The 13,295-nt window shown below is 43.1% G+C and overlaps 1 protein-coding gene across 3 annotated transcripts in view; it reads right to left on the bottom strand.

The window, feature by feature from the left end:
* Positions 1-2,911: 2,911 nt before the first annotated feature.
* The window catches only part of e2f5 (E2F transcription factor 5), a 33,966-nt gene continuing 23,582 nt past the window's right edge, over positions 2,912-13,295 (bottom strand). Inside the window, exons 6-9 of one of the 3 annotated variants that reach the window (XM_067979532.1) lie at positions 12,067-12,331; positions 11,257-11,466; positions 9,123-9,167; positions 2,912-4,045 (exon numbers count right to left, since the gene is read on the bottom strand). In XM_067979532.1, the coding sequence (XP_067835633.1) occupies positions 3,903-4,045; positions 9,123-9,167; positions 11,257-11,466; positions 12,067-12,331 (663 nt within the window). In that variant the 3' untranslated portion in view covers positions 2,912-3,902. Of the gene's footprint in view, positions 4,141-9,122; positions 9,168-9,268; positions 9,328-11,256; positions 11,467-12,066; positions 12,332-13,295 lie in introns of those variants that run through there. The other 2 variants (XM_067979533.1, XM_067979534.1) reach the window with 2 other exon arrangements.

The following is a 13,295-nucleotide window of genomic DNA, read 5'->3' on the forward strand; positions in this document are numbered from 1 at the left end:
TAAACTCTTCTTCAAGGCTGCCCTGCCCAATTTGATTTGTCCAGTTAATATGATAGTTAAAATCCCCCATAATTATAGCTGTTCCCTTATTACATGCCCCCGACTATTTCCTGATTAATACTTCTTCCAGCAGAGTTGCAACTATTAGGAGGCCTATATACTACGCCCACTAGTGTTTTTCCCCCTTATTATTCCTTACCTCTACCCAAACTGTTTCATTATCCTGATCCTTTGTCCCAATATCATTTCTCTGTATTACAGTGATTCCTTCCTTTATTAACATAGCCACCCCACCTCCCCTTCCTTCCTGCCTGTTAAATACCCTGGTATATTTAATTCCCAGTCGTTGTCACCCTGCAGCCATGTTTCTGTAATGGCCACAAGATCATACCCATACGTAGTTATTTGTGCCGTTAACTCGTCCATTTTGTTACGAATGCTACGTGCATTCAGATAAAGAACTTTCAAATATGTTTTGTGACACTTAGTTCCTGCTTTTTCCTTTTTTAACACTTTACCTTTTACTCCATACCTTCTGTCCCTTCCTGACACGCTTTCCTCCGTCTCCCTGCTCAGGTTCCCAACCCCCTGCCACAGCTTTGATGCTGGGTTAATCGCCTTACGCCTTCTAGTTTTTATTTTATCTGTCGTGCCTAAAGTACACTTTCTTTCTGCTGCTCTACGCTTTTCCCTTTCACTTGTTCTTGAACAACTGTTTGTACTATTTGTATTGTAGATTTCCCCTGGGTCTTCCTCTCTCTTGCTGCTGCTCAATTTTATTCCCTTCTGACTCCCCGCTCAGGTTCCCACCCCCCTGCCACTCCAGTTTAAACCTTCCCCAACAGCACTAGCAAACACCCCCGCGAGGACATTGGTCCCGGTCCTGCTCGGGTGCAACCAGTCACGCTTGTACAGGTCCCACCTTCCCCAGAACCGGTCCCAATGTCCCAGGAATCTAAATCCCTCCCTCCTACACCATCCCTGCAGCCACGCATTCATCCCGTCTATTCTCCTGTTCCTATACTCACTCGCACGTGGCACCGGTAGTAATCCTGAGATCACTACCTTTGAAGTCCTGCTTTTTAATTTATCTCCTAACTCCTTAAATTCACCTTGCAGGACCTCATCCCTTTTTTTTAAACCTTTGTCGTTGGTACCAATATGGACCACGACTACTGGCTGTTCACCCTCCCCCTCCAGAATGCCCTGCAGCCGCTCCGTGACATCCTTGACCCTAGCACCAGGGAGGCAACATACCATCCTGGAGTCACGTTTGCGGCCGCAGAAACGCCTACCTGTTCCCCTTACAATTGAATCCCCTATCACTATAGCCCTGCCACTCCTCTTCCTCCCCTCCTGTGCAGCAGAGCCACCCGTGGTGCCCCGAACCTGGCTCTTGCTGCTTTCCCCTGATAAGCCATCTCCTCCAACAGTATCTAAAGCAGAATATCTGTTTGAGAGGGAGATGGCCCCAGGGGACTCCTGCTCGACCTGCCTAGTCCTTTTACTCTGCCTGGCAGTCACCCATTTCCTTTCTGCCTGCGTAATCTTTACCTGCGGTGTGACCACCTCACTGAACGTGCTATCCACGATAGTCTCAGCATCGTGGATGCTCCAGTGAATCCACCCGCAGCTCCAGCTCCGAAAGACGGTTAGCCAGTAGCTGCAGCTGGACACACTTCCTGCACACATGGTCGCCAGGGACACTGGTAGTGTCCATGACTTCCCACATAGTGCAGGAGCAGCGCTGCCATGACTTGCCTTACACTCTCAGACTCTCCTCCCGCTCTAGGTCTCTCCTTTTATACTGTGCTCACCTCTCGGACTCTCCTGCCTCACCTGTGGCGTCGCACAGTAGTTGTCTCTTTTTGCAGGTCTGCTGCTGCTTTTATTCCCCAATCTCAGTCTTCTACTCTCAGGTCCACTGCCGCTCTGGGGGAAAAGTTAGGAAAAGCAAGGCAAAGCAGCACCTCCTTCCCCCACTTCACCGAACTCCCACACTTACCAAACTCTCCGTTCACACTGTGTTGTCCGCACTGACAGGCCCCTGTATTTCTACAGTTTGTGACTCAGATGAGTCTGGCCTGCCCCACCTTCAAGTACCAGTTTAATCTAGCTAACCAATTAACTTGCTACAGCAGCTCTGCTGAAGCCTGACAGAAACTTAAAAATTTAAACTTTAAATTTGAACTTATACAGTTGATAGCAATATGCACTAGATTTTAAAAGAGATTAACCCTTAAACTCCCACACTTACCAAACTCTCCGTTCACACAAGGGGCTCCAGCTCTGGTACACACAAGAAAATGGAAAGCTGGACAAAATAGGAGATCAGTTCTCTTTTAAAGGGGGCTAATTTCTCCTTTTGGCTGACTTTACAGCCAATATCGATAGAAATCTTGATTTAGAAACTGGAAATGATAACATCCACATTGCTCTAGGAAGCCCTAGGAATTTGCAATGTAGGAGGTAGTCTGCATCATGTAAGCGCTTGGTACTTGAAGTTGGGTAGGAGCAGCAGAAGTTAGGCACTTTCCTCATAGCCAGGGACCATTTTAGAGGGGAAGTCACTGTAGACTGCACTTGCAGTTCCTTGTGGTTAGAATAACAGGGCTTTAGCAGAGAATGAGGATAGGTACCCACCCATCATCTGAAAGGAATTTGTGTATGACCTGTGAAGATACTTAAAGTAAAACGATAGATTGAGAAGAAATTATATGAAGGTAGCAGATGTGACAAATGATCTGGATTCTTTCAGGACCCAGTAAAATACTACTACAGGCATACGGCTGGAATTCCAGGATCCTGCTCCACCGCTGTAGTGCAGCACTGTGAGAAATCTGATATGCTGGTAACCTCTAGTTTACTGTAGAGATACTTGTTTTAAGAAAAAAAGGACTGCAACAGCAGAGACACTTTAATCTTTAATCTTTTGTGCTTTTTAAAAAAAACAACTTTGGTCAATATAAAAACTGAATGGTACAAAGAACTTTCTCGCTTGCAATTCTACACTAGAGGCACTCCAAGGGACAATTTTATCCTCCTATACAAAATACATACTGTAAACATTTCACTAGAGATGTACAAGGTAGTCTGGCACAAGCAAACATTTAGACCAATTGGAACTATCCAAATTGTGTTACAAATCTATTTGAATGCTGAACAGTTAGAGGAGACAGGGCATATTTGAAGTTATTTGCATAACTGCATATTTAAAGTTATTTGCATAATTAGCAATAAATTACCAAAAACTAAACAATCCATTTACTGTCTATTTGTTGTAATCTGCAGTGATGAATCACATTGGTGTGCATCTTACTCACCAGTAAATTTTAGTATATACTGTAGATATGGAAGACATTACAGCTGGATTAAGTTCAGTCTTTTGGCCATATTTGCTATTAGATATCCTTCCCCCCACCACACACACCTTTCCTCCAATCTGAGAGTGTGCAGGAATAGCAGAAGTACAGTGAAATTGGTCTAAAAAGACTACTTGTTTATAAAAAAAACAAACATCTTTTGTGATCAACTAACAGCACATTAGGAGACTACTTAAATCAGATCTAAACACTGCAGTCTGAGACAGGTTTTCCTGTACAAGACAAAAATCACTCCTAAAGTGCGAAAACCAAAAGGCACTTAAAAAAGTGTGCAGTATATAAAAATAATCAAATTTCTCTCCCACCCTTTTAAAAGGGCAGTAGACAAGTCATTAGTGAACTAAATACTTTTTTGTTCCAACATTAATAAGATTATTCCTTGGCAGTATCACATTCAATTATAAGAAAAACATATTCTATCATGTATTACATGGCAGTGTTATGAAACAAACTGAACCATTATATAAAAAAAGGTCCATGTAGGACTTAAACTTGTAAAAGGACACAAGTTCAAAAATCTTAAACTTCTGTCTTGACCATAATGCTGTACAGAACTTCAAAAATAGGAACAAAGTAGCTTCTGAAGGCTGAAATGGTGGTCCAGAGGTAGAAATGACATCTCAGGATGCTGGTCACACTGGTTAAAATCGGCAATTCAAAATCTGTACATCAAAAAGATCACAGACACCTTCATTTTCATCCAGGTTGAAACTGTATTCATCAACTGGCGGAGGAGAAAGTCGAAGGAGAGGAAACACTAGAATAAACAGAGCATGTTACTGGGGGAAAACCACTTGTTAAAATCAAACAAAACTTCAGTCACCTGCTGTAAACAGCTACTTTATTTCTTTGGCACCAATTTTCTCCCTTCTCTTGAAGACATATGGTTGCTCCTCACTGGGGTACATTTTCTCTGTTGCAGATTCCATATATTAGCTCACCCAACTGGCTATTATTCATTTATGAGCCTTAATGAGTGTCAGCAGGATGTGCAATTGTAGGAGTATCACAGCTGAGCCTTATACTGTCCTTACATCCACTCTTCCAACAGCGATTCATTAATTTTTCCTCCCTAACCCAGAGACGCTAAGGCCAATTGTAAAACGTTTACCACCTCCCTGCTTGAGATCAGTAAATTCAGCACTGATTGGGGATAAAATCTGGGAGTCGGGGGGGGGGGGGGGGAGGGGGATTTTCATGGGGATTCTCCTACTTGTCCACTGAGCCACAAAAACATGTTGCTCTGCGGTTTCCGTGGCTCTTCCGCCAAAGTTACTGCTGATGTGCAGGAGAAACCCCAGCGGAAATTCACGGTGTTTTTCCTAGTCTGTGAGACTAAGGTACTCACTGGATGACCTCACTGAGCACCAGTTTAAGAACAAATTGTCATTTGACCCATCAACATTCATCCCTCTAGTATCCGATCTCTACAATTACAGCATCCAGTTTCATTTTGAACATCCTCATCTATTTGCCTCCAACACCCCACCTGCCAAATTGTTACAAAAATTTAATCACACTGAGCACAGAGGTTCTTCCTATAGTGATTGAAGCGAGAGTGCAACCAACTGAACCAATCAGAAAGTTGTGGGTTCAAGCTCAATACCAAGACTTTAATCTAAACTTCACTGTAGTACTGAGGGAGTGCTCCATTATCACTGCTTTTCAGTTGAGCTGTTAATCCGAGGCCCACTCTGTGCAGTTAAAGAGTTCATGGTATTATTCAAAGAGCAGGGGATTTTTCCAGTGTCCTGGCCAATATTTATCCCTCAACCAAACTTACTAAAAACAGATTAACTGGTCATTTATTTCATTTGCTGTTCGTGCTTCCTTGTTGTGCACAAGCTGTCCGCTCTGGTATCACACGAGGTCCTTTGACTTCAACTATGGTTAGTTATTTTACTGTGGAACGTCCCATCTTGAGAAGAGGACAGGACATCACAGTATGGGTGCTACCTCGGGCATTAACTTCTAAACCTTGATATGGTGTTTACAGACCAATACAATGCGAGGATTACTTCTCAGTCGGGTGTTCAACAACAAGAAAATCCAGGAATGAGCAAAGATGCTACAATTGATTTCAGTATCTCTGCTAATTATATTCAAAGGTTTCAACACAAACTGCATAGATTACTGCAAGAAGAGTTTGGAAAAATTTATACCAAGCAGCCTCGGTAGGCTCTTTTTAAAAAAAAATTCGTTCATGGGATTTGGGCGTCGCTGGCGAGGCCGGCATTTATTGCCCATCCCTAATTGCCCTCGAGAAGGTGGTGGTGAGCCAACTTCTTGAACCACTGCAGTCCGTGTGGTGAAGGTTCTCCCACAGTGCTGTTAGGAAGGGAGTTCCAGGATTTTAACCCAGCGACGATGAAGGAACAGCAATATATTTCCAAGTTGGGATGGTGTGTGACTTGGAGGGGGAACGTGCAGGTGGTGTTGTTCCCATGTGCCTACTGCTCTTGTCCTTCTAGGTGGTAGAGGTCGCGGGTTTGGGAGGTGCTGTCGAAGAAGCCTTGGCGAGTTGCTGCAGTGCATCCTGTGGATGGTACACACTGCAGCCACTGTGCGCCGGTGGTGAAGGGAGTGAATGTTTAGGGTAGTGGATGGGGTGCCAATCAAGCGGGCTGCTTTGTCCTGGATGGTGTCAAGCTTCTTGAGTGTTGTTGGAGCTGCACTCATCCAGACAAGTGGAGAGTATTCCATCACACTCCTGACTTGTGCCTTGTAGATGGTGGAAAAGTTTTGGGGAATCAGGAGGTGCGTCACTTGCTGCAGAATCCCCAGCCTCTGACCTGCTCTTGTAGCCACAGTATTTATATGGCTGGTTCAGTTAAGTTTCTGGTCAATGGTGACCCCCAGGATGTTGATGGTGGGGGATTTGGCGATGGTAATGTCGTTGAATGTCAAGGGGAGGTGGTTAGACTCTCTCTTGTTGGAGATGGTCATTACCTGGCACTTGTCTGGCGCGAATGTTACTTGCCACTTATCAGCCCAAGCCTGGATGTTGTCCAGGTCTTGCTGCCTGTGGCCTTGGACTGCTTCATTATTTGAGGGGTTGCAAATGGAACTGAACACTGCAATCATCAGCGAACATCCCCATTTTTGACCTTATGATGGAGGAAAGGTCACTGATGGAGCAGCTGAAGATGGTTGGGCCTAGGATACTGCCCTGAGGAACTCCTGCAGCAATGCCCTGGGGCTGAGATGATTGGCTTCCAACAACCACTACCATCTTCCTTTGTGCTAGGTATGACTCCAGCCACTGGAGAGTTTTCCCCAATTCCCATTGACTTCAATTTTACTAGGGCTCCTTGGTGCCACACTCGGTCAAATGCTGCCTTGATGTCAAGGGCAGTCACTCTCGCCTCACCTCTGGAATTCAGCTCTTTTGTCCATGTTTGGACCAAGGCTGTAATGAGTCCTGCCGGAACCTAAACTGAGCATCGGTGAGCAGGTTATTGGTGAGTAAGTGCTGCTTCATAGCACTGTCGACAACACCTGCCATCGCTTTGCTGATGATCGAGAGTAGACTGATTGCACGGTAATTGGCCGGATTGGATTTGTCCTGCTTTTTGTGAACAGGACATACCTGGGCAATTTTCCACATTGTCGGGTAGATGCCAGTGTTGTAGCTGTACTGGAACAGCTTGGCTAGTGGCGCAGCTAGTTTTGGAGCACAAGTCTTCAGCACTACAGCTGGGATGTTGTCGGGGCCCATAGCCTTTGCTTGATATCTTCAGCCATTTCTTGATATCACGTGGAGTGAATCGAATTGGCTGAAGACTGGCTTCTGTGATGGTGGGGATATCGGGAGGAGGCCGAGATGAATCATCCACTCGGCACTTCTGGCTGAAGATGGTTGCAAACACTTCAGCCTTGTCTTTTGCACTCATATGCTGGACTCCGTCATCATTAAGGATGGGGATGTTTGCAGAGCCTCCTCCTCACGATTGGATGTGGCAGGACTACAGATCTTTGATGTGATCCGTTGGTTATGGAATCACTTAGCTCTGTCTATAGCATTTTGCTTCAGCTGTTTAGCATGCATGTAGTCCTGAGTTGTAGCTTCACCAGGTTGGCACCTCATTTTTAGGTACGCCTGGTGCTGCTCCTGGCATCTTCTACACTCCTCATTGAACCAGGGTTGATCCCCTGGCTTGTTGGTAATGGTAGAGTGAGGAATATGCCGGGCCATGAGGTTACAGATTGTGCTGGAATACAACTCTGCTGCTGCTGATGGCCCACAGCACCTCATGGATGCCCAGTTTTGAGCTGCTAGATCTGTTCTGAATCTGTTCCATTTAGCACGGTGGTAGTGCCACACAACACTGGTGTCCTCAGTGCGAAGACGGGACTTCGTCTCCACGAGGACTGTGCGGTGGTCACTCCTACCAATACTGTCATGGACAGATGCATTTGCGACAGGTAGATTGGTGAGGACGAGGTCATGTAAGTTTTTCCCCTCGTGTTGGTTCGCTCACCACCTGCCGCAGGCCCAGTCTGGCAGCTATGTCCTTCAGGACTCGGCCAGCTCGGTCAATAGTGGTGCTACCGAGCCACTCTTGGTGATGGACATTGAAGTCCCCCACCCAGAGTACATTTTGTGCCCTTGCTACCCTCAGTGCTTCCTCCAAGTGGTGTTCAACATGGAGGAGGACTGATTCATCAGCTGAGGGAGGACGGTAGGTGGTAATCAGCAGGAGGTTTCCTTGCCCATGTTTGACCTGATGCCATGAGATTTCATGGGGTCCAGAGTAAATGTTGAGGACTCCCAGGGCCACTCCCTCCTGACTGTATATCACTGTACCGCCACCTCTGGTCAGTCTGTCCTGCGGTGGGACAGGAAATACCCAGGGATGGTGATGGAAGAGTCTGGGACGTTGGCTGAAAGGTATGATTCTGTGAGTATGGCTGTGTCAGGCTGTTGCTTGACTAGTCTGTGGAACAGCTCTCCCAATTTTGGCACAAGTCCCCAGATGTTAGTAAGGAGGACTTTGCAGGGTCGACTGGGCTTGGTTTGCCTCTGTCGTGTCCGGTGCCTAGTGGTCCGATGCCAGGTGGTCCGTCCGGTTTTATTCTTATTCTGATTGGGTCCTAGAGGCCTCTGAACCTTTCCTGTCTATTTAGCTCTCTATCCAGGAATATCCCAGTGCCACTCCACTGGAGTGCAAACTGGTCGTAGATAGGACTCTGCTACATTCCCAGGTGACACTTAAAGTATCAAGCATATAAGGATGAAGTTTGTACCCAGCCTACCCAAACTACAGCTATGACTCAAGAGCTCACATTTTGGTATACTATTTTTTGTAAAGGTTGAACAAACAAGGGAAAATGTTGGTTTCTTTAAAAGAAATTCAATCACATATGATGCTCCTTTTCTGCTTACGTCTCATTTTTTCCTCTGACCTGGCATAGCTTGAAGCTGCTTTATAATTTAATGCTCCAGTTCATTTAGTCTCAAAGTTGCTTCCTCTGGTCAAATAGCCAAGGACATTTTCCAGAATGACTCCTTATTTACAACTGAATGAGAATCACTTAAATGTACAGGGACAAATGTCTGAAAAGTTACAGTATTTTTGCATGTTTTATCCTGTGGATCGATAGAAAATTATTATATTTATGTGGAGGCTGAATTTCTTTCAAAGAACAATAACGGTTATACTTGCAGGAGATAACATAGATTTGTTTCTTAATTTAAAAAAAAAGTTTCACAGCAGTGATTGAGAAGATAAAACTTACCATCTGATGACATGAATTCATCCATAATATCTCCATCAATAGTGCCTGAAATTAAAAAAAAAATGATTTACAAGTCTAGCTATAAAGAAAAAGTCAAATCCATGTAACCAGAGATCTTCAAAAGGTCACCGAATTATCCAACCCACTGTATTTATCAAACGATTCACTCCTTCTCAAAAGCTGGCAATCAGGGTCAGGGGAAATTCTGCAAGAACAGGAATGATAATATCAGGTTACAGTTCATCTGCTCCTCTTCAGTCCATGTATCACAAGTAACATTCACATAGCAGTACTTCGCCAGGATTTGCAATCTGCAGGGAGTTGAGGAATTGAGCACTTCCGTCCAGGCAATAGTTGGCAAAGACACACTGATTACTTCAAGTAGTTGTCTTAATATATGATAGTGTCACTTGCTCGAGGTTTGTTGTTATTACTGTACTAGTATCCAAATTCCTTCAGCTGATTTGCATCTTGCTAACAGGTAGCATTGAGAGATTAATTTGACTGGCTGATGTTATTTGTTCAAAGGGCACAAATAATTGGGTGATAGATATTTAGTACTATAAATTATAGTATAATTTGGATCCCAAGCCCCAACCCATTGGATATGATTGAATGCAAACTTTCTTCTCATGACAGCAAGGAACAGGACAGGTGAAGAGGACTTCTTGTGCTCAGGTGACCAGGTTTGAAGGAACTTTAGATGTGGAGCTAACTTCTGCAGCCAGCCAGATGGGATGGATCAAAGTAGCTTTTTACATTCCTATGCAATTGGTTGCAGGACTTTACCTTAACAACTGAGGCACTCAGTAAATTGAGAATCAAAGCAGCAGTTTCCAGAACAGATGGGATCTATCTCCTTAGATTTATTTCCTTGTCCAAGACTAAGATTAAGATTTTAAACCTGTAACCAAGATTCTGGAGTCTGTTTATCCTTTCTTGGAAGTGGCAAAGTTGTTTATCCGGTGTACGAGGGGAAAGGCTTTCTGTAATTTCGGAAGAATCTTCAGGCAGAAAATGGAACAAAACTATGGAAAAATTTCAACTGAAGATTAATTTATTTTTGTATTTTGCATACAGTGGACTGCACAAGCTTTTAATAGATGCCATTAGTTTTTAAAAAATGGTCAACACAAGTGTACTTAAATCCTATATTCTGCTGCTCATCTGCAAAATAGCAAACATTAACTATTTGTTTAGCTACAGGCTACATATTGGCAAAAGGCTCTTAAAGTGATAGTCCCAAAATTAAGATAACCCAGACTGTTTTGTGTAGTACAAGTACTGCCACCACTAAGTGCGACAAGTGGCTCACTTCCTGACCCTTCAAAGCCTCTCCAACATTTAATAGGCTCAAGTCATGAGTGTGATGGACTACTCGCTTAGATTGGTGCAGCCACACCAACACTCGAGCAGCTCAATATCATCCAGGATACAGCAGTCTGCTTGATCGATGCACAGGCCACTGGATTCAATATTCACTCCCTCCACCACCAGCACACCAAGGCTGCAGTATGTACTATGGTAACTTACCAAGCTAACTTTGATAGCAGCCCTTTGACCGCTATCACTGAGGAGGGCAAGAGCAGCAATGTCATAGGAACACCATCACCAAATTATTAATACTTTGTTACGATTTCTTTTTTTCAACATTCTCCCCATCTCTCGAAGGCAGCAACTCATACTGGGTATTCCGCAGGCGCTGCCAATACCCTGGTATCTTGCCTAGGTAGTTATTTTTCAGGTGTGATATCAAAGTAAACAAGACCGTACTAGTCACAGAGGTGATGAACACCAACGAAAGAGACTGCGCTAGCCTGTGCCTTCAGAGGCAGCAGCGCCTCCAAAGACAACATACAATGCAGACACTCATGATTCTTTTTTAGCTGAGGAAGACTGATGTGCTCACTCCATCTGTTCTGTAATTCTGTTTTAATTTTTGTAGCCCAAGAAAATGAAGCAGTTGCAATTTAAAATGTATAATTTTTGCCCGAGTATTTAAAACAAATAAAAACACAAGCTTAGAAAAACCCACAGGCGAGAATAAAAATAGGGACAGAAAGAAAACCAACCCAGTTATAAGAGCTTGTGCTACACAAACTCCACAATGATTGTCCCTAAATTCTTTTCTTACCACTTGATTCTTCTGTCTTTGTTTGCTCATATGACGTAGGTGGATGTTTGAGAATACTCCCAACATCTATTGGAAGCAGCGACTGTAATCCGTTCTGTTCTCGAATGTTCTGTAGTGATTCAATTGTCATCTCTCTGTAAATTTCGGGTGTATCGGGTGTGTTTGAGTAAGGGGCACCTGGCACAATACCAGGCAGCTGCAGGCCACAATCTGATTTTAAAATAGTCATAACATTTAAATCAGCACATGAGAACAGACATTGCCTCATCTTTCTTTACAAAAAACAAGACAGCTGAAGAAAAAAAGAAAACACTAGTACTATAGCTACAAGGCAGATCATGACCCAAGATGACTTAAGTTGTAAATGTACAAAGATTTTTGGAAGAATATTACTTGTCTGCAGTGTGAAATATTTACAATTATTGTTGTTCCATTAACATTATTGATATATTATCGAATTGGATAAATACTTGAAGGGAAAAAATTTGTAGGGCTACAGGGAAACAGCAGGGCAATGGGACTAACTGGATTGCTCTTACAAAGAGCCAGCATGGGCTTGATGGTCCGAATGGCCTCCTTCTGTGGTGTAACCATTATATGATTATAGGTTTACTACTTAAAAATAAAATTATGATCCATTTTGTACTAGAGTCATGTAGCAACTCAAATTTCAACTTGGCTTCACTTCCTCCTAATTCAGTTTTATATTGTCATACAATGATATATACCCACAGAAACACTGTACCCAAGACTGAGCAACTTTTGTACATAACCTGTGTGATTGTAAGTCACTCATTTTCCACTACTCACCAGGAGACTGTCTGGGTAATGGAACCTGAACAAGGTACGGCTCCTTTAAGGAGGCAACTCGGTCTGATGGAAGTGGAGTCGAAGGGAATTTTTGTGGGGATGATGGTATTGCAAGATCTTGTTGTGGTTGCATTAAGTCATCTGGTGGAGGAACTGGAAACACCACAGGCTTCGAGGAGTTGGACTCCTTATTAATAAGTAGAACGTGAATAGGTCCTGATTGACTCTTCAAATTTATCTGGTATTTTTTTTGTCCATTTGGTCCCTTTTATTGGGAAGAAGAAAGAAATTTTAAAAATTCCTATGGTTAATACACATTTAAAAATATAATTCCATTTTATACACTAAACATTTTTAAAAACAAGATACTAGTCGCTCTTTCATGTATCTTCTCTCAGATTGTTGATGCAATTGTTGCTGCTAATATCACACTAATTCTTTCTCTCCATGGTTCTCCTATTTTTATTAATTCATTCTTGGAATGTGGGCATCACTGGTAAGGCTGGCATTTATTGCCCATCTCTCAGTCCTGAGGTGGTGATGACAGGCCTTTTTCTTGAACCACTGCAGTCCGTGTATCAAGACAGCGTATCGTTTTATACAATTGAGTGGCTTGCTAGGTCACTTCAAAGGGCAATTAAGAGTCAACCACATTGGTGTGGCATTGGGGTTACATATAGGCCAGACTGGGTAAGGACAGTATTTCTTCCCCTAAAAAGGACCTTAGTGAACCAGTTGGGTTTTGATGACAATCGACAGCTCATGGTCACTTTTACTAATACCAGCTTTTTATTTCCAAATTTAATTTAATTTTAATAAACTGAATTCAAATGCTCAAACTGCCATGGTAGAATTTTAATTTGCGCACTCTGGATTATTATTTCAGGCCTCTGGATTACTAATCCAGTAACAATAACCACTATACTACCATTTTCATTTTTACGTCTGACTTTTTTTCCTCTTTCTATTTCAAGGTTCTCCTTCCCACTATGTCTTTCACACTTTATCTGACAGAACATGAGGCATACGTAATGAGTTATTCCATATTTAGTGCCTACTCAGATAAAGATTATTTCATATTGGCCGTCTAAAAGTGAATGAGTTGAAATGAAATGGTTTAATTCATAAATACTCAAATTAATACACAAGTACAATTTGGATGTTGTATTAATTATTTTCCTATCCTTAAGGAAATGTCACAGATATGCATTGGCACATACTTCAAGGGT

Source organism: Heptranchias perlo, chromosome 3 (assembly GCF_035084215.1).
Source record: "Heptranchias perlo isolate sHepPer1 chromosome 3, sHepPer1.hap1, whole genome shotgun sequence".
Classification (NCBI taxonomy): domain Eukaryota; kingdom Metazoa; phylum Chordata; class Chondrichthyes; order Hexanchiformes; family Hexanchidae; genus Heptranchias; species Heptranchias perlo.